This window comes from Meles meles, chromosome 10 (genome assembly GCF_922984935.1).
Source record: "Meles meles chromosome 10, mMelMel3.1 paternal haplotype, whole genome shotgun sequence".
Lineage (NCBI taxonomy): Eukaryota > Metazoa > Chordata > Mammalia > Carnivora > Mustelidae > Meles > Meles meles.
In genome coordinates, this window is record NC_060075.1 from 33,365,154 (window position 1) to 33,386,527 (window position 21,374).

Below are 21,374 nucleotides of genomic sequence, written 5' to 3' on the forward strand. Positions count from 1 at the left end.
TTCAAAAGCCAGCATGCTCTCTTAGTTCTACCCACTACCAAAACATTCTTCCAATAAAGTGCTCCATATTCTTGACTGCAAAAGGAAGCTAATTAAAGGGAGGGTTTTGGTAAAACATCTTGGGAATTCAAAATAATTAATGTGTTGGGTTTTTTTTATATTAATGTGTTGCTTTTAAAATTAGGAGCCATGAATCTTGACGTTAAGGAGCTTATGTGTTCTTACCTCATCAATATTTACTTACAGTATCAATATTTTATTAGATCAATAATCATCTACAATTGGCCTTCCCAGAATTCCCATTCATTCTCTTTCAGGCTATCTCACCAATTGACAGCTTTCCCTTCCTTAAGGGGTTTCCAGAGAATTATTTTGAAGAGTCTACTTTCTACATGGAAGGCATTCTGACTCTACCATTTCTAGTTCCACCTTAAAATCTGCCCTAGGGAAGTTTCAACCAATGCATATGGAGTAGGATTGCTGTGTCTTAATGAGAAATTAAGTTGCTTCTGCCTCAATGCTTTATCAGCAGGCTGCCTGGAATCCAGTGAGCTGTTTTATCAGAGGAACCCTCTGCAACAAGTTGGTTTATGTGCCTGTTATTAAAGGAGTAAACCCCCCACTGAAGTTCCCACGTATGTATGATCCCTGACCTGAGAGAAGTCAGGCCTGACCATCAATTGTCTCCCACAAGCTGAGACCAGCTGCAGCTTCAAGAGACATAGCGGTCCTCAAGCTCCGCTCCCTCCATTCGGGTGCCAGGAGTTTGTAAAGAAAAGAGCATTACGAATATTTCTCTTCAAAACACATCTCCACAATGTCTGACAGTGTCTCTCCCAAGACTGTTACAAGAGTAGGGCCCATATCTATAAACCCAGTCAAAAGACAACATGTATTGGTATTTCAATTTTTTTTAAGGAAGTAACCCAAAAAACACAAATATAAATACAGATACACACACGTATAAATCTGCGTATGTGTGTGTATATATACACACACACACACACGTAGAGAGAAAGAGAGATTGCTTGACTCACTGATTGATTCATTTAAGGAAAAAAATCAGAAATATCCCAAAATGTCCATCAGGGGAATGGTCAAGCAAATTACATCATACTTACATAATGGAGAAAAAATAGGGGGAAAATGTAAGCATGTCTACCATATGCCAGCTGTGTTCATATACTTTTTTAAGATTTTATTTCTTTATTTGACAGACAGACATCACAAGTAGGCAGAGAGGCAGTCAGAGAGGGGGGGAAGCAGGCTCCCCTCTGATCAGAGAGCCCGATGCGGGGCTCGATCCCAGGACCCTGAGATCATGACCTGAGCCGAAGGCAGAGACTTAACCCACTGAGCCACCAGGCGCCCCTGTGTTCATATTATTTTATTTCATTCTGCCCACTGCTCCATCAATTACCCTTTGAGGCAAGAATCTTAACCGCAATTTACAGAAGACAAATGAAACGTCCATAAAAGAAGAAAGTTGCCCTAGGTCACAGTGCTAGTGAAGAGCAAAGCTGAGATTCACATCTAGGTTTTCTTACTCTCAGCCCAGCATTTATTCCACTGCATCCCAGATTGTCCCTCAAGATCTATATTTGGACTAATTCAGTAAATGGAATTGTAAATATAAAATAGTGTTAAATAAAAGTCAAACCATAGCATAGCTGCATTGGTTTTAATCATATGAAACTGTATACACATATTATTAAAACTGATGATCATCAGAATAAGACTGACAGAAAAAAACTGGAATTGAAATCATCCCAGTTTGTTTCTCCTATGAAGTTGCTTAAGCACATGATAAAGAAAGTCACCCAAATCCCCTCCTCTACACATGCCTGTCCCAGGCCAACGAAGGTTAAGAAGAGGCGATAAATTTAAAACACCTTGTTAAAGGCAGAATGTGGCTGGGCCAGTTTAAGATAAATACCCCATCCTTCATAAAATTCTCAGCTCTTTTAGAGACAAAGGGACTGACTGGTAGAGTTTCTTCACTAGATCAAAAGATGGAATTTCTGCAACTTAAGAAGTTTGAGAGCAAGTCCATGTCTCTACAGAACTCTCCTTTTATAAAAATTAGCACTTACACTGTATAACAAACATTCTTTAAATTCTTCCCTCAACCAAAAAAATTTAATCCTGGGACATCCCCTTTGCAGTGGCTTTGCCCACAGAGCATCTATCACCTTCAATCAAACAGAATTACCTTGGAATCTCCCTCCTCTCCTCAGATCTGGGGGCTATCCTGCTGCTTAATGGAGGAGACTGACCCAGGCACGGATCTTACTCAGACCTTCGCATTATGCTGCAATTTGCAGAAATAACTAGGGGGTGGGGGGCCTCGTGCACAGCACCCTCCCACCCCAAGCCAGAGTAACCGGGAATTCATATGAATAACTTTCCAAAGATTAACCGACAAAAGGCTCAATAGGTTCACACAGTCCTGTTCACAAACCCAAATGCTGAGAACTGGGCAAGACACCACCTTTATCTTGCCCCTTGGTTCTTTCATTTTTATAAGGAGTGGTTACCTGGGTCTCCTGACTTCAGGAAGACAGTAGGGGCATGAAATGTTGGCAAAAGTCTTCTGAAATTGTTTTTTAAAAGTAAATGGTTTATAAATACAATTCCCACTAGTGTCAGTTTCTTTATGAAAAAGTATTTCTTATTTTACAAAACATGGAAGTAAAAGTTCCTCTACCGGTTTCCCTTAAAACTACTGTTTTGATTACTGAATAATCTCCCTTGGTTCTCTTTCCTTTTAAAACTTTTACCTATTTCCTCTCTTCTTGTATTGACTACTACTAATAAAATATCCTGATTCAAGAATCTAGAAAAATGCTTGAAATAATTTCAATCAGATTAGATCATACTATTATTACATTTTAGAGTAGCAATTAGACCCATAGTTTATTCAAATCTTCCTAACACCAATACGCACAAAAGAAATCAGTCATCTAAAATGGCTGACCTCATTCTTGGCTTCTGGCTACAGCTCCAGAGGTTTTGTTTTGAATATTTTATTTATTTGACAGAGAGAAATCACAACTAGGCAGAGAGGCAGGCAGAGAGAGAGGAGGAAGCAGGCTCCCCATGGAGCAGAGAGTCCGATGTGAGGCTCAATCCCAGGACCCTGGGATCATGACCTGAGCCAAAGGCAGAGGCTTTAACCCACTGAGCCACCCAGGCACCCCAGCTCCAGAGGTTTAATAGTAAGGACATGTATTGAAATTTCCTTAATATGCCAGTTACTCTATGGACAGCTTTCCCCGTATTATCTCATTTAATCTTCACAACAATCCTAAGCAGTAATTGCTTTTGTTCTTAATATTGTTATTGTTAAAGTTCTTGTTATCTAGTCCCATTTTATAGACGAGGAAGCAGGCACAGACCAGTTGAGTCACTTGCCCAAGATCACTCATCTAATACACTGGGAGCTCGAGCTGAATCCCAGACTGGAAGGCTCCAGCTCCCATGGGACCACTTCACGCCATCACTGGCACTCTCTGCTATGGCCATTCGGTTGGCTCCTCCTTCTCTAAATCAAGTACATTGCTACTATTCCCAAACACAAATTTAAACTCACATCTCTCATCATTTTCACTGCTTCCCTGGTCCTCCCGAGTCTTCTGGCACACATTGCTAGCCTTCTTTTGATGTAGACCAAGACATTGGTATCTCGTCCTAAAGAAGGAAATATAAAATATCAAAATTTAAAAATACAAAAGCTTTCAGCTGAGCAGCAAGAAAAAAATAGAGGCCTATTTGCCATGCCCTTAAAGGAAAAACTCAGAGAGCACAAAGGACTCCTTTGGCTTTTTCTTACTTCCAGGAGCACTGACAATTGTGCTAGTGGTAAAAATGCATACGGTGTAGTAAAAGCACTTAGGTTTCTAAAGGTCAAATCATGTGACTGATTCCCTAATCCATGCTTTTGGGTTAGGATGTTGAATATTTGATAAATAAAATCATCTGCCACAAAGTGCTTGGAAAATGAACATACCCACATTCAATGTGGTTTACAAGCAAGAATTCCATATTCTTCAAGCCTGCATGCTTTTGGTGGAGATGCAAAGAGGTGAATCTCAGGTTGCATTCTGATGAACTATTTTTTTTCCTTCTTGACATTAAGTCTGGAGAAGCCTCATCTTGAACTTCTGCTTTATATTATTCTTTCCCTAACACTAGTGACATCATAATCATCTCCAGGTCCCCAAAGAAGTCTATTTTAGCAATATATATTTAGCAATATAACACATTCCAGATACGACAATAGAGTACGCAACAAAATGAAAACTACCCTAGTGTTAGAGAAAGCACTGACAAGCTAACTAGTTATAATAATAGTCACTAAAAAGTATAAATAATAGTCACTAAAAAGCTCTTAAAAAGTATATTAACAACTTCTCATCTTAATCTTTTATTTAATTATATGTCTTTTTGGATATGTTTCTAGACCAGTGAGAACATACATGCATTTAATCCTCAATAAAATTACCATGCTTTAGAAAAATATGACACACCTGTTATAGATTAAGTACATGTATAATATGCAGCTATTAAAAGATGTTAAGACCAAAGTCCTAACATTTCAAGTTTTAAACAATGAGAACAAGATGTGTGTTGAAAATCTGCCAAGCATCTACAAATTATTTTAAAGATGTGATTATATTTTTTGGATAGATTTAGGCAACAGGTTGAAAGGATTTAATATACAGAAGAAAAGAAATAAAGAAAATTTCTTAAGTTATATTATAAGGAATATAATTTTATGTGTTAATTCTCATTAGTTCACAAAATAGACATTACTATACAAATGCCTTCAGAATTCATTGCTATAATTTTTTAAAAAGCAAGATATGTGAGACTTGATTAACACATACACTTACTGCAAAATGCAAATAAAACCTCATGCATTATCATGTCATGTCGTGTGGACATACACATGTATATACACAAAGATCAAAGATCTTGCTGTACCTTAGTCATAGGGACTAATACACTCATTCTCTGCACCAAATCCAAGTTTAGCACTAAAATTTAATTTCATAATCTCAAATATAAAGGAGATGCAATCCTAATCTCCAAGATACAGGAGGGGAAAATGAGGTGAGAAATTCCACCTTAAGGAAACATCCTGAAGTCTGAATGGACAATGAAAGGATTATTAAATTTCTACTTACACAACCAAAAAACTGACAAGTCAGCAGCTCCAGGAATTCCAGAAACAATTTTGTTGTCTTGTTTTTATACCATTCCCCCAAAATATCACTGACCCTCTGTTTGGCGTACTAAAGTGAAAGGCCTCATTTTAAAGAGCTATCTTAAATAAAAGCAGCCATTATTGTTAATATAAAAGAGATAAATAATTAGGAACCCATGGCTTTTTATCTCTGGAAGCCAATACCAATGAGCTAAGTACTGGGATAATCACCAATAACTGTGATATTCTTAGTTGTCCTATTTCAACCCATGCTGTAGAAGATGTGTAAGAGAAAATCTTTGATTACATTAACATAAATTTAGTCTTATTTCCCAAATAAGCCTTATGTTATGGGACAGAGAAACAACTAATAAACAGAAATATGTAAGAATTCTGAGGAGAAAAAAAGGTTGCCATTAAAGGTTATTACCATTTATTTCTAGAGTTAAGGATCTAAAAGATAAGGAAAGAGAATCTGTAAATGAAGGTGAACAGTCATGAAGCTGTAAGTTAATTATGGACTGTGCCACTATGGGATGGAAAAAAATAATAGAAAGGCAAAAACTAGTATTTATTCTCATCTAGGAGAGTCATATTTTGAACTGGCCTGAACATTTGTTCTGATTAATCATGCTATAGTTCTGGCCCCCAACGTGCCAGCCTGGAGAAAAGCTTACTGTGTTGGGCTTCATACTGGGATCCATGATGCTGTAGCTGCTGAGAACGCCGGTAACAGCCGTCTCCAGCCTTCAGGGCCTGCTTGAACAGCTTTTCTGCTTCCGCAATGGTGGTTGCTTCCTCTTCAGCCAAGAGAATATAAGCAGTTGCACACCTGTCCATTCAGATAATAGCCACCATCAGTTACAAATCCAAGGATGCTGTCACAGCTGGAGGAGTGCATGCAGAAGGGCAAGGAGTTATGCCAAAACATGCAGAGTGGCCAACTGGTTCATGCACCCCTGGTTTGTAGTTGTTGACACAAAATAATGACACAAAAGAAATGTCTCTATTTTAGCTTGAAAGGTAGGATGTGTAGTGTTAGGAGTGTGGGGCTCACAGATGGACTCTGCCCCTTATTAGTGTGTCACTTCGGGCAAGTTATTACTCTGCCTCCCTGATGGAGCACAACAGGGAACTGATTTGTTGACAGTGTTGTTGTGAAGGTTAAGTAAGGTGATGCATGTGAAGTGCTCAGTACAGTAGCCGGCAGGGGGTACGTAGTCCCATAGTCCATGTCAACCGGCGATGGCAATGACGAGAGCTGTTGGGAAAGATCTCCTTCCAGCTCTCAAAGTTAGAGATCCTACAGACAAGTCTCCTTCTAGTCACTAACCATGGATTCTCTGGAATCTAAGGATATCTTCAGAATGAGAAGTTCATTAAATCGGATCAATTACGCATTAAAAAAACAGCGCTTCAACATCACATTACAGTCAGCACTGATTTTCTGGGCCAGAGAAGAACACTAGAAGAACCCAAAGGAGCTCTGAAGAGCTCCAAATCTGATTCAGCCTTGGCAGCGAACAAGAGTTCAGTCTCATGCCTTTAACAGTGACAGCTACCACCACTTGCTGCTTAGTATGTAGGAAGCACTGTACCAGGCACTTAACACATATCGTCTCATTTAATCCTTTCAACAACCTCTAAGCTAGGAAGCCGGAAAGGATAAGCAGTTAACTAACAAACAAGGGGAACTCTTGGAAGTTTCAACCTTCCCCATCATATCAGAACAACCCAACTGCCAAAGAAAGGGAATGTGATAGGAAACAGTGAGGCCGGAGCAGATCAATCAGGTCCCGATCTGCACAGATCCCTCTGCTTTCCTTCTTCTCCACTGCCTCTCTTGTGGTCACTTCCCTACTTATCAGAACCTCCATCAGACCACAAGAGAGAAAATAACAGAAAGTGAAACCAAGTGTTACTTTTACCATTCATAAACTGCAACGGCCCAGCTAGGAAAAGGGGGCTGAACTTACAGTCAATGTGAGGTTTGGGTGACAAGTTAATCTTAGCCTTGAGGAGGGGTCTTGTCAATTCTTTGGTCAATCCTTCTAATTTCATGCAGGACTGACCAATGGGGCTTTAAATAGAACGTGGTGCAGTAGGGAGAAAAAATGCCCAGAAAAAATGCTGTAAAACCAATTACTACGGAGGGCAACAGATATAGGACTTAGAAAGAACAATAATGATGCTGAAACTGCCCAGCGATTCACTGGAGAAAACAACTGGGACAGGCATCAGGAAGCACTACTTAAGGCTTCAGATGCTGACATATAGATATGGATCAAGGGTAATGAAGTGAAAACTGAGATTATAACATGGAGTGGTGGATACAGTATCAGCAGATTTAGCTATAAGATTATAGTCGGTGGGCTGGGAATTCAAGACAGGTGGGGAGGGGCAAGTTGCTTGCTTTATTTATTTATATTTCAAATAGTATTCTTAGGAGGAGAGGCAGAGTAGCACTACTAGCCAAGAAAACATATATCTATGTGGGAAGTCATGAGTCTGGGGTAGAAACATGCTAAGAGCTTGTGAGTGAAGGAGAAAGAGCAATAGAAGTGCTAATGGTTGGGGAGTACAGAACGACGGCTCAGCTCGATGGAAGATAGAGATGATGCATCCTTGTCACAACACAATACACAGACAGAAGCAAGAAAGTATGGTGATGGGGGTGTCAACCATCCAGATATCTGCTAGAAGAAGTCTCATTTGGTTAGAAGTAGGGCACCCGACAGGTTCTTGACTTACTTTGGTAACAATTTTATCTCCCAGATGGTAGAGGAAGCAATTAGGGGAACTTCAACTCTGGACCTAATTCTGACCAAGAAGAAAAAAATAGTTGGTGAAATGAAAATTGATAGGAACATTCAGAGAGAGTTACTATGTATGTCATTTTGGAGTTCAGGGTAATCAAAGAGGGTAAGGTGGACTTCAAAAACTTCAAAGAAAAGAGATATGATTCATGGCATGAGACGCTGAAGGAAAAAAAAAATGGTTGAAGAGGGTTGAGCAGCTTCCAAATGTCCAACTATCACCATAGTCACAAATGAACCTCTCAGTAAGAGAAGAGGGGTGACAATTAAGTAACCAAAACAGCTGTACAGAGATCTCTCACAAGGTCAGATTCTTAAAGGACATGTGAAAAAAGATGAAAAGAGGGCATGTCATGAAGGACTACAAGAGAGTGGAATGAGCTAATAAGAATAATGTCAGGAGAGCTAAAACTCCAAATTAGCTGAAGCTTGCAAAGCAAAATAAAGCCACAACAAAATGCTAAAGACAACCATCTATTCTCGTTTTAAAATTATGTTTAAGGCCCTATTACCACCCCCCATTTCTCTACAACCATCGCAAAAATAAATAAGCAAAAAAGACAAACAACACAGCAACCACATCAAAACAAGAAAAGTTTGTAGTTAGTAGTAGCAGATAATAAAGAGAAAGCAAAACTCTCTAACTCCTATTGTTTTCCTGGCTTCTCTATCAAGGAGCATGATTATCGGGCTGAAAAAGGGAGAAGAAATTAAAATCTAACATGGGTAAAAGATGTATGATAGCAAATAACTGATCTATTCTAAATGAATTACTGTACTGGGATGGGCAAATCCCAGGAAGCCAACAGACCCCATAGGCAGGCAGGCCATGGAAGTGCTCTCTGTGGATAGTTAAGGAATCACAAAGAATGGACAGGTGCTAGAAGATGAGATGACAAATACAGTAAAAATGTTCAAAAAGGGAAGGAGGCAGACTTCCCAAACTACAGAACAGTGATTTGGAAAGATATTCTAATAGAGTATTAAAGGGATGGTCTCCAAGCATTTTTAAAAGAAAGTAGTGAACACTAGAAGCTAGCTTAAATTCACTAAGAATAAATAAATCAGGTTGTGCTAGCTTAATTTACTTTAAAGAATTTACTAAACAATAAAGATACAACTGGCATCCTTAAGATCAAAATGGGAAATGTGAGCTGAATCACAGTGTAAATTGGGTGGCTTAGTAATTGGTTGAACAATACCAAAGGATGATGAGTCATGAAGACATGGACCTGGAGGATAGTCTGTATATGTCATGTCACAGGATTCTGTCCCTGATCCTGACATTTTTTTCAGAAACATGGATGACACACAGAAGGCAGGCATATCAAATTTGTAGATGACAAGAAACTGGAAAATAAATATGCTGTATGACAGAATCAGAAACCAAATAGATCAACAGGTTACAATGGCAGGATTTCCAACTCTCAAGTGAATCTTTTTTTTTTTTTCTAAGACCTCCAAAGAAGATTCTGTAACCTTCTTCAAAAAAATCGTAAAATAGTTTAACAATGACCATTTGGCAGGGAGAGTGTCGAGGTGATTCAAGCACCAGATGAGTGGTTGAGCTAAATGACCTTTAAGGTCTCTGCCAACCCGGAGATTTTATGACTCCAATTTTAAGAATCTTTCCCATTTTCTGAGATCTCCAGAAGATATTTCCCAGCCTTCCTTGGTAACCCACAGCATGTTTGACAACACTAACTACAGCATTTCCTCTTATCTTTGTCTTGATCTTGAAATACTTTTAAAGTGCAATTTTTTTCACTTTACGTTTTTGTTATCTTTTCCCGACTAGCAGAAACTTTACCTAAAAAATGTGACGGCACAGATGAGAATTCTACAACTGAAAAAAAATTCCCTGTCAATATGTTTTAGATATGTAAAGAACTGCATTGATTTTATGTCCTTAAAACATGCCACAGGTAGTCCCTAAAGATCTTGGAAGCCCTGGCATAGCCCTTGGAAGCTGTTTAAGGAAGGTCATAGCAAAACCACTAAACTGCTCTCTAAGATGATGAAAACCACCATCACATGGATGTCCTTTACAAAAAAACTTTTTGACAAATTAATAACCCCCAAAACGATCCTCAAGGTCAAATGTACAATTTAATTTAAGTATCCTACTAATAGCAACTGAATACATTCAGCAAAGGATGAGTTTTCCTTTTTAAAAGCAAGATTTTCCCTCACTTACTCGTTTATCTCTAAGGCTTCATGAGCTGCAGAAATTCTAGCTTGGGGGTTTCTCTCTCTCCAGGCTTTCTGCATTACTATTTTAGAAAAAGAGAAAAAAGCATGTCCATCAATATACATAATATGGAAGACTCAACACAGTTTGTTAAATTAAAAGCTTTCAGCTTGAATACAAGACAGTATTTCACTTACCAAGAAAGTCAGCCCAAATCTCCAAAATCACACAAATACTCTAATTTGCTATATCATTGTCCTTCAGTAGACGATACCAAACCTTTCTTATGCTCATAAAATTACAGATCTAAATCTTATAGATTAACCCATGGTCTATAATTTTAGAGACTTAATCTTGATTAAGATTTCTCTTTCTTTTTTACTGACGTATTAGTTGACACACAGTGTTAACAGCAGTTTCAAGTATATAACATAGTGATTCTCCAAGCTACATGTTATGCTATGCTCACCACACAGATTAAGGTTTCTTAATCAAGAAAGAAAAGACATTCTAAAAGAGATTTAATATTTCTTTTGCTCATTAGTGTCATTTGTTGTTAAGAAACACATATTATTTTACCTCTTTTGAGATGAAATTGCTACTAATCTCTTCCTTCTACTTAGATACATCATAATCTCTATTGATCATTTGCCCAAATTCTATAGGCTCTGGGTATTAGGACATTTTAAAACCATTTGAAGAATTAGGAGTTGGAATAGGAAAAAAAAAGTGCTTTAGCCTTTTGCTTAACATGTCTATCTGTTCCAAAGTTTGCTGCAAACACAGTTTTTATATACCAGAGCAGTTTTCTTTATATATATTGTGGAAAGCTCAATGACTGGAATATTTATTGGATTATGATATTCTGCCATGGCAAAGAGTATATTTTATTTTTTTTAATTTTATTTATTTATTTGACAGACAGAGATCACAAGTAGGCACAGAGGGAGGCAGAGAGAGAGGAGGAAACAGACTTCCCGCTGAGCAGGGAGTCTCATACGGGGCTCGAACCCAGGATCATGACCCCAGCCGAGGGCAGAGGCTTTAACCCACTGAACCAAAGAGTAACTTTTAAAAAAGAGCAACAATCTCCATATTTGTTTTAAAAATATGCATATTCTAAGTTAGTTTCTTAGGTGCATGTACATATTCCTCTTTTTAAAGATTTTTTTCACTTATTTAAGTTTGGTAATATAAAAAATATCAGTGGAATTATTTGAACCTCAAACAATGTGAAATGCAAGTCAAACAAAGCCTTCTCTAAGATGGAAAACAAATATGGATTCCAATAATTAAGGCCATGCCCCAACTTAATGCTAGTGAGCCTATAAATAGGCATAGAAATCACTCAATATATTCCTTTATCATTTGGATTCACTGAATCCCAATTTCTAATTATATCATCAAAGAGACATGACCCTTCATCCTACCTAAACCAAGGATTAATCAGCTTTATATAAGATTTATACTTCCTCAAAATATATAAATCCAATGTCAGTATATTTTTCTAAATGGTGTTTTAAATTTTAACAAGAAGACTTGTTTCTACACTGATATTTCATTGTGATAAAGCATTTATCAGAATTCTGGGCTCTCCTAGTCAATGTCCAATTTAATATTTTATACATTGGGGGTTTTGTAGAGCAGATATTCTAAAAGTAATAAACATTATTATTTAAATAATAACCTTATTCAAACCAAAAAGCCATTCCACTCAGCAACTATCTAAAAGATTGTCCATACTTGCATCTGCAGGACGCAGGTGGTCTGAGTCACAAGTAAAGAATGTCTGGTGGTCTTGGGCAGAGAGATTCATGTCATAATAAGTCAAAGGCTCTCGTCCTGTCACCCAAGTATACCTGGTAAAGGGGAAATAAATGGTCAGACACTTTGAGAGAAGAAAGCAAGACCTACAAAATAGTAAGCTGCATAGCCTCTGAACTATAAAACATGAACTAAAACAGCTTCACCAATGAATGAAAAAAAATTTTTTTAATCATCCTATTCTCCCTTAGGAAGTATACCAGCAAGAAAGAAGTAAACATTTTCCTCTATATTTTTGTCAAAAAATTTTACTAGCACTAGCTAATGAAAACTTACCCTAATTTTATCATGAATAGACATTTCCCAAAAGCCATGAAAATTCTGATATGCCTAATTACTCTGCAAAATTAAATTCCTACATAACTTCTGTGACACCTTCACAACCATGTTCTAGGTAAGCTTCAAAATATTTTGATTGTACAATGTATAATGAAACAAATAACTGTAACAGAAAATTTCTAAAAACTACACATCTTTATATATTATCCCAATTCCAATCCCAAAAATATTTATAAAACAGAAAAATCAAAACATTTGAGGATTGTTTCAAAAACAAAAACACTACCCAGACGGTTACAATGACCCCTAAATGAACCAGCAAAAACATTCGCTGCTGTCTTTACTCTCTGAACTAGACCCATTTGTCTCCCAAGCTGTCAAATGCTTACCGATTATATTCAGCACCCCTAAATAAATTTAGTGGATTTCGCCATACTTTACATTCTGCAACAAAGAGAAATATGAAAATGTTACACAGAGTCCAGAGACACTACAAGCTAATTAATTCAGCAAACCACCCTTCCTGGCCATTTGATAAGATAATTTTATTCTCTATCCTCTACATGAGAAGGAACATGGAAAAACTCTGAGTGGTTAATCAGGAAACGTAGCTCAGATACAAGGAATTTGGAAAGTTTCCCCTAATCTTTCTAGACCTAAGCTTCCTCAGTTTGCTAAATCAAGGTATAGGTCAAAATCAGCTAATTCATAACTTCAATAGTCATCAAGAGGGCTAAACAAATTCTATGTATTTACTTCTAAAATTACAGGTAGAAGATACAGGTAGAAGTAAAACTACTTTCTATTACTCTAAAATATATCTTAAAATAACTCCTAAATAAGCCTAATTAACGCTCTAGATTATAATATGCAAGTGCCCTAGATTTTTATCTAAGGTCTTTGTTAATACTGATCTTGTGATAATTCAGCAGATTGCTTTTTACATTGCCATAAAGTAGTAATAAGAAAATTAATAAAGGTATTTTTGAAGGGAGAAATATTATGAAAATATATTGTTTTAAAGCATTAACACTATTTGCTTATACAGATACATATAGTAATCATTATACTAATAGTATAATTCTAGCATGTACTAATAGATTATACGTCTTTCTTATAGAAAGACTGCAGAAATTTAGAACCACAGGACTTAGAAAAGTCAATCATTAATTTTTAGGACTGTCTTATAAGAGTGTGACTAATACGCTACAATTCTTTTTAAACAGCCTATGATTAAGACTTTCTACTGATTCAGAATACATTTCTTTGAATGAGTAATGTTTAATAGAAAATAAAATCAGTTAACAGTACTTAAAATATTGCTATGTGTAGTCCACCAAAAGACACCCAAAGACATATACACAAAAAAGTGAACAATTATTGCAGATATCAAAAGAACATTAAAGGCCATGGGTGATTCATTAAGATTCTCAGCCCTATTATATGCAACATCCATTCTTCCACCCATCCACCCATTCACCCATCCAAGAGTACTGAGCACTCAATGGGGAAAACAAACAAGGAACTGCACTATTAGAATACAACATGAAATGAAGACCATAAACACTATAGAAACACTGTATGTAATCTCAATACATTCTTGATAAAATAGCAAACAAGAGGTATACATATAACAGGAAGACATATTTTCATTTAAAGAAGATAAATTTATCTTTAAATTAGGACTGGAGCCCGCCTAAAATGTGCTTAATGTTTATAAATAATGGCGCTAAATTTTTTGACACTTAGCTTAATTCGACATTTAGGAAATGATCTTTGTTCATTTGAACAAATGATGATTTGTTCAGTTAGTTCAGCATCTTTAAATTTTTTTCCTAAGAAACCAAAATTCAATGGCTGTTACTTCCTATAGCACTAACTAAAGAATTATGCTTTTCTTAAATAATTACGTTTTTCCAGATGTAAAAGCCGTTAGAGGGGTCACTAGTGAACTTCAGATCATGGCTTGACTCACACCTGTGAGCCAAAAAACCAGGATCGCTGTCCTTAAGGCTATTGTAACTCTGAGGTCCTCATCATTCCCACGTCTCCTCAGAGGATGTCTTTTAAGATCCAAAGTGCTCTTCTTAAAGTTTTATGAATATTGCAAGGTTAGTATTTAGCAAATAACAAATATGCACACATATTTATGTACAAAGGATGTTCATGGTGGCATTATTTACAAGAAAACAGGAGGATGTGGGGAGATGCCTCTGCCCCACTGAATTCCATCTGAAATATTAGTGAAAAGGTTATGGCAAATAATTTTATCTCCAGTGAATACATTATTCTATTTGCCTAGAAGGATAAGCACTGTTCAAATATCAAGGACAAATCATAAAGCAAAACACCTCCAATTAAAATCTCAACTCTATTTTATGTTGGATACAAATGAAATTATTTCTACATAAAAATGACTGCAAAGAGAAATGGTGTCTGTACCGAAAGTATTTTTGAGCAGTATCTTTTAAAGATACGATCTTTATTAAGGAAGTGTCACAATACAGCCAGCAGGGGGTGCCACAAACATTTTGAAATGTTTTATGGCTTGTACAGAAAACTGAACTTTTAAAAAAAGTCACTGCTAACATTAGTGTCATACATGTAATCTATATTCAGTTTCTTAAACCATCCCTGAAACTTAGAAATGAGGATCTAAGTAACTACACCAGATGTAAAATACTCTGAATGATTTAAAAAAAAATGTGATACAGAAGCACATAAGAAACGTCTTCATTAGCTATATCCTTCAAATTGGTGCAAAACCAGAATATTTTTTTTAAAGAAATAAGCAACTAGAGGTCAAATATGAACACCTCAAAGTTCTACGTCAAATTAGGTCACAGCTATGTTAATTCTTTCTTTGCTACTCTGTTTCATAATCTTACCACTACTACAAAAACTCTCTCCCTCTGGAATTACTCCTGAGTACATAACCCATAAATATCAGACTGCCTGATGGTTTGGTGATACGGACAGAGGTTATAAATGCCAAAAGTATTAGAATGTGAAGATTTAAGTCAAGAAGTTCAACTCAGATATCCAGAGGGTAAAAGTTTTTCCACATGAGATCCAGTCTCTTATCTTACTCATGTCTTTGAGGAATAAATTCTTTATTAAAGTCAGAATTTAAATTTTACTTCCAAAAGGAAATTTGCATTCTCCATTAATATCAACAATTTCAGGAGCACCTGGGTGGCTCAGTGGGTTAAGCCACTGCCTTCAGCTCAGGTCATGATCTCAGGGTCCTGGGATCAAGCCCCGCATTGGGCTCTTTGCTCAGCTTGGAGCCTGCTTCTCTCTCTCTCTCTCTGCCTGCCTCTCTGCCTACTTGTGATCTCTCTCTGTCAAAAAAATAAATAAAAATCTCTAAAAAAAAGAAAAAAATCAACAATTTCAGTGCCCTTTAGAAGACCCAGAGGCTGGGGCGCCTGGGTGGCTCAGTGGGTTAAAGCCTCTGCCTTCGGCTCAGGTCATGATCTCAGGGACCTGGCATCGAGCCCCACGTCAGGCTCTCTGCTCCACGGGGAGCCTGCTTCCTCCTCTCTCTCTGCCTGCCTCTCTGCCTGGTTGTGATTTCTGTCAAATAAATAAAATATTAAAAAAAAAAAAAAAAAGACCCAGAGGTTGATATGGACTCCATCAAGGGCTTGCTGACATTAACAGCCCAATTAAAAATATGTCCCAATACAATAAACATACTGTCTATAGTTTCATTTGGAGCAGCCCACAGGAGAGTCTCTATCTATAAATCCTGAGAGAAATATTCAGACTTCAGGATGCATGCAAGAATGTAGTTCAAGAGGAAGAGAAGAAATAAATATTGGAATAGTACTTGTTTAGTTCCCCAAGTCTGCAGAACAGATTCCCCCCTTTGTAATAAGAGGATGATCATAAGTTTTTATGTCGTAGACAAAGAACATTAAAAAACAAACAAATACACACTTACTGCTATCAAGGACTTCTAAAATCAAGCACAATCTTGTCTTCAGCCTTCCCTCTGACCATTCCTTTTTTTTTTTTCCTCTCACCATTCCTTACTAAAGCTTGCCATCCCAGTGACAGTTACTTCATCTCTTTTGTACTCACTCACTCCTCTAGAATGCCTATCCCCACCACTCACAGGACTGTGTGGTTTAAGCATATATAGAATGGCTATTCTGCATTAGTCCTGAGGCAACCCTGGGTAATACAAAAATAAAAAAAGGGGCGCCTGGGTGGCTCAGTCATTAAGTGTCTGCCTTCAGCTCAGGTCATGATCCCAGGGTCTTGGGATCGAGCCCCGCATCGGGCTACCTACTCAGCGAGGCGCCTGCTTCTCCCTTTCCCACTCCCCACTTATGTTTCCTCTCTCTCTCTGTCAAATAAATAAATAAAATCTTTAAAAATAAATAAAAATAAAAAGAGGAGTTTATAGCCTTGGTAGAAAAATAGAAAGGGCATCCAGCTAAAGAAGCTCTACAGAAGGAGTAATGCACTGACAGAACCACAGACTTTTGCTTTGTCACAGTCCTCAAAGAAAAAGAGAACTTAATTCTCAGAAAAACCAAGAGGCTCCAAACTCAAAGAGCTTTTATTCACGTGAAAGAAAATTTAACTCCACATCCAATTCTTTTACTCTGAGAACTTTCTTTCCTAAAATTAAAAAAATATATATATAAATGTATATATTTATATTATAATTACATTATATATATTATATATTTGTCATATATATTATATATAACATATAATATACAATATAATATATATAATAAATATATAAATATATGTGTGTGTATGTGTACATATATATACACACGTACATATATATGTGTATATATATGTGCGTGTGTATATATATGTACGTGTGTGTATATATATATGCACACACACATATATATAAAATCTTCACTTCTAGAGCCTTCAAACATGTAATTTATTAATTCATAGCCTAGGAAGATTTGTTATACTAAAAAGTTACCACCTCTTCCCAGAATCTAAAATCTAAAAATAATGGTAATATTATTATTATAAACAGCAGCAATAGCAACTTTTGTCATAGCTATTAGCTTGGTTTTCGTGGAGCCTTTCTATACGAGGTTTTAAAGCTCAAATCATCTATAGTCCTTACATATGCTAGCGAGGGGCTTATAGTAGGCCCTTTTTACAAACAAGTAAAGCATAAAAAAGCTATATAATTTCCCTGCTGTTCATAGTAAATGAGATTAAGAGCTGGTGTCCAGAGTGACCAACAACCACCCACTATATGCAACGGGCCCATTACCCTGCAACATCATATTTCAAAAATCCTATGACTTCATCAATTAAATTTTCCACTAGAAAAACAGCTTTGAAAACTCCTCTAGGGAAATGTTAGGCATGTTTAAACAATACTTTCAAACGTTTTAGTTTCAAAGTACACCAGAAAAGGGCCCTCAATAGTTTCACCAGATGTATTATGACAATCAAGATTAAGCCCAAGCCAGTCAATGTCTGACATATGATTCTGCCATATATTTATTAGCTTTGATATCTCAAAAATGAATACCAATTCTCTATTTCACACAAGCTATTCTTAAACAATCATTATGAGTAACAATATCCATTTTCTTAAGTAGCTAAGCTTTAGCTGTTTTGATAACCTTTGAAATAATTGTTTTGAAGAATTAGTAGTAAAGGCACAAAGGAACATGTAGATAGCTTTCAACTCAACAAATACGTTATTCCCTCAGATTCTACAGAATGAGAATAGGTATAAAAAATGATGAATTTCAAGACCATTTTTATTGATCTGCTCTATTCAAGATCGTGTACTGCTCTCTTCAAGTATTGCTAAGATGGTTAAATCTTTATTGTATCTCTCATGCATTTCTCACTAATTATTTCTGACCTAAGTCAATCAGCTCAACCAAATACTATGGAAACTGTGAAGTAAGTTTATTAAATAAATGTTCACCAGGGACTAAAACTGTTTTAGGCACTTTCACAATTCAACTGGAGATCAAATCTATACTAGAACATAAATTTTAGTAGCAAAAGATTTTAAAAGATGTAATAAGCACTGGCTAAAACAATCATTTCAACAAATGCATAGGGCAAGGACAACTGAGGTCCCCTAATTGAGATGATTAAAGGGCAACTCCAAAGCTCCTGGACATGTAGCAATTTGCACTTTTGCCAAGCGATGTATTTGAAATGCAAGCACTGAAAGGCGTGTACGTAAAAGTGAGTCACTGAGCTAATGAGTAAACCTCACTGAACCCATAGCCCCATCTCCATGGAGCTGAGCCATCTTCCCCAGCATATTCACAGAGAAGTCAGTACATCTGGAGGACACTGCCTGATGGTTGTCCTCTGACTTGCTATTTCTGAATGACTTCATTTATCCCTCAATGTACTCTGTGAAGTAGATACTGTTGTTATTCCCGGGTATGGAAATTAAGATACCAAGGAAGGTAAGTGATTCAACCAAGGTCAACCAAGTGATAGAGCCAAGATTAGGGCCACAATGTCTGACCCCAGAGCCTGAGCTCTCGACCACCAGCAATTCCACCACTGAGCTGTTTCTAAGTATTGGCTAATATCACTTCTGAAATAATATAATGTATGGTAGTACAGGTTTTTTAATGAAATACTTTTTAATGAAATTATTTATTTTACCAGTTTAGTAATTACATTGGTATTGAGTTTACAGACCTCACAGAGGATCTTGGTTAAATTTTTTAGTTGGGGCTTAAGACTTTGGATTCCAAAGTAAGACTACCTAGGTTACCAGCCATGTGACCTTGGACTGACCTTGGGCAGACAACTTAACTTGCCTGTACCTCAGCTTCCTCAACCATATAACAGAGATAATAACAGTACCTGCTTCTTACATATGTACACATATATACTATGTAAATATATACGATATATATTAAGATTAAATAAGACTAAAATGAAATTATTTGAGACAGAGGCAACTAACTATAACCAGAGTTTGTCTAAAGATCTAGTTCTCTGCAAGAGAACACTAAGGTAGCTCCGAAAATTCCAAACTTGACTTTGGCAAGGATACTTCTCATGTGATAAAGCAGCCTGAACTTTTCCAAATATCTTGAAGGTGAATGCTGCCAACCCTTGTCTACATAGCAACTTACTCAAGAACAGGGCAAATTATCAAACAGATGTTCCCATGAACCCAAATTCAAAATGTTACTGGTCCCTGAGAACCCCCTCCCTTCAGACAGGGAGAAGTTAGTCACATTTTAAATCCCAGCACACCATCAGCTCATAAACTGAGTTGAATTAAGAAATGGCAGTGAGAAATACAGTGACATGGCAAATACATCAGCAAGGTTTATGACAAAAAATGGTGGGTTAGCTCCCAAAAAAAGCAAAACAAGTAAAATGTTCATAAATATTAACCTAAGCCAATAAATATTAACCTAAAAACCTAAAATTTGGCTAGCTTAAGAAGCTGTATAGTTAACTATATTTCTTCTCTGATCCAGAGATAAAGATTACTACAGTTTTTAAAAGAGTCTGCACCCAGGCCAATTTGTACAGAAACAAACAACAAGGTATGAATAGCCCGCCTTGTGACAATCATAGTCCTCCCACTTCCCATAACCCCACCCAAATCATTCTTAAGCAGGTCAGGTCTTTCACCTTTCAACCAAAACAAATGACTCCTTAAGAGCTACACTATGGCTTTCAGATAAATCAAGGTTTATAACTAATAATTTCAGGGTTGGTTTTTTTTTTTTCAGTTTTTCAATTATTTTTTTCTCAAATAAGCAATTAAACTGCCTCTGCCAATATCCATGGGATTTCTTAGCCATATTGTATTTCATGTAAGATTCACCAAAGAACTGTCTCGTAATTCTCAAAGAAAATCAAAAGACTCACCCTTTATTATTAAGGCAATAGCCATCGTATTATTATTAAGGGAATAGGAATTGTTAAACAAATTCCTCTTTTTAAGAGAATGTGCTATTGGGGCGCCTGGGTGGCTCAGTGGGTTGAGCCGCTGCCTTCGGCTCAGGTCATGATCTCAGGGTCCTGGGATCGAGTCTCGCATCGGGGGTCTCTGCTCAGCAGGGAGCCTGCTTCCCTCTCTCTCTCTCTGCCTGCCTCTCTATCTACTTGTGATCTCTCTCTGTCAAATAAATAAATTAATTAAAAAAAAAAAAAGAAAATGTGCTATTAATTACCCTCAGTTTTGGACTTTCTTTTTCCTTTACTTAGATGAAACCAGACTATTTAAAGAAAGTGATTAAAAGTAAGATAAAAGACAATATACTTTAATAATACTTTTCTTATTCAAAAATAAAAATTACCACAGGAAAAGAGAAATGGAAAATAGTATTAGTCCCACTGAAACCATACTCACATACATGTCTGTTGAGCTAAGTCAGCCAAATTTTAGAAACCTAGCTGTCAAGAAGAGGGCAGACAGAACCCTAAATATACTTAGATAAGGTAATTTCCCCTTTGCTAAATGTAACTATTCGAACATTCTTATCAGATCAGATCATAAAATGCTAGCTCGTAAATGCTGTACCTCTTATATAGGAAATGAATAGAAAAACTGCATGCATAGAGCAAATACTAGTGGAACTGAATTAATAATAATATTCAAAAACTCAGTCTTGGGTAAAAATTCAGTACAAATAAAACTGGGAATTTCCATGATCATTATTTTTGAATATGTTTTTATAAGGGGCTGAGGTTCTCCCTTTTAAAACTGCCATAAAAGCACTAAGAATAGCATCAAGATTTATATAATGCATAAGGCTTACTTCAAGTTAGCCATAAAGAGAAAGAGCAAAATAATAGTGACAGTAAGAAGAACTTTTCATTGCATTAAGGAATGATATCAAGAAATTTAAATTGTGTAGAGAGGGAATTTTAATGAAAATAAAAATGTACTCACAATGAAGAATGAAGAAATAAGGCTGCTTTCCATTTCTAATCTGTTAACTTCCTACGATGTTTTATAGCACTCAAAGACTACAGTAACTGAAATCAGACAAGAGGTCTTCATGGCAGATGCAAACTGAGGGCAGTTATCCACCATGGCTCATGTGAT

The 21,374-nt window shown here is 36.6% G+C and overlaps 1 protein-coding gene across 8 annotated transcripts in view; it reads right to left on the reverse strand.

The window, feature by feature from the left end:
* ST7 (suppression of tumorigenicity 7) overlaps positions 1-21,374 on the reverse strand; it is a 248,802-nt gene that overhangs the window by 83,512 nt on the left and 143,916 nt on the right. For 6 of the 8 annotated variants that reach the window (XM_046021010.1, XM_046021009.1, XM_046021008.1 and 3 more), the window contains exons 4-9: positions 12,709-12,763; positions 11,960-12,075; positions 10,223-10,298; positions 7,961-8,029; positions 5,887-6,041; positions 3,593-3,690 (exon numbers count right to left, since the gene is read on the reverse strand). In XM_046021010.1, coding sequence (XP_045876966.1) covers positions 3,593-3,690; positions 5,887-6,041; positions 7,961-8,029; positions 10,223-10,298; positions 11,960-12,075; positions 12,709-12,763 — 569 coding nt within the window. The remainder of the gene's footprint in view (positions 1-3,592; positions 3,691-5,886; positions 6,042-7,960; positions 8,030-10,222; positions 10,299-11,959; positions 12,076-12,708; positions 12,764-21,374) is intronic. The other 2 variants (XM_046021012.1, XM_046021011.1) reach the window with 1 other exon arrangement.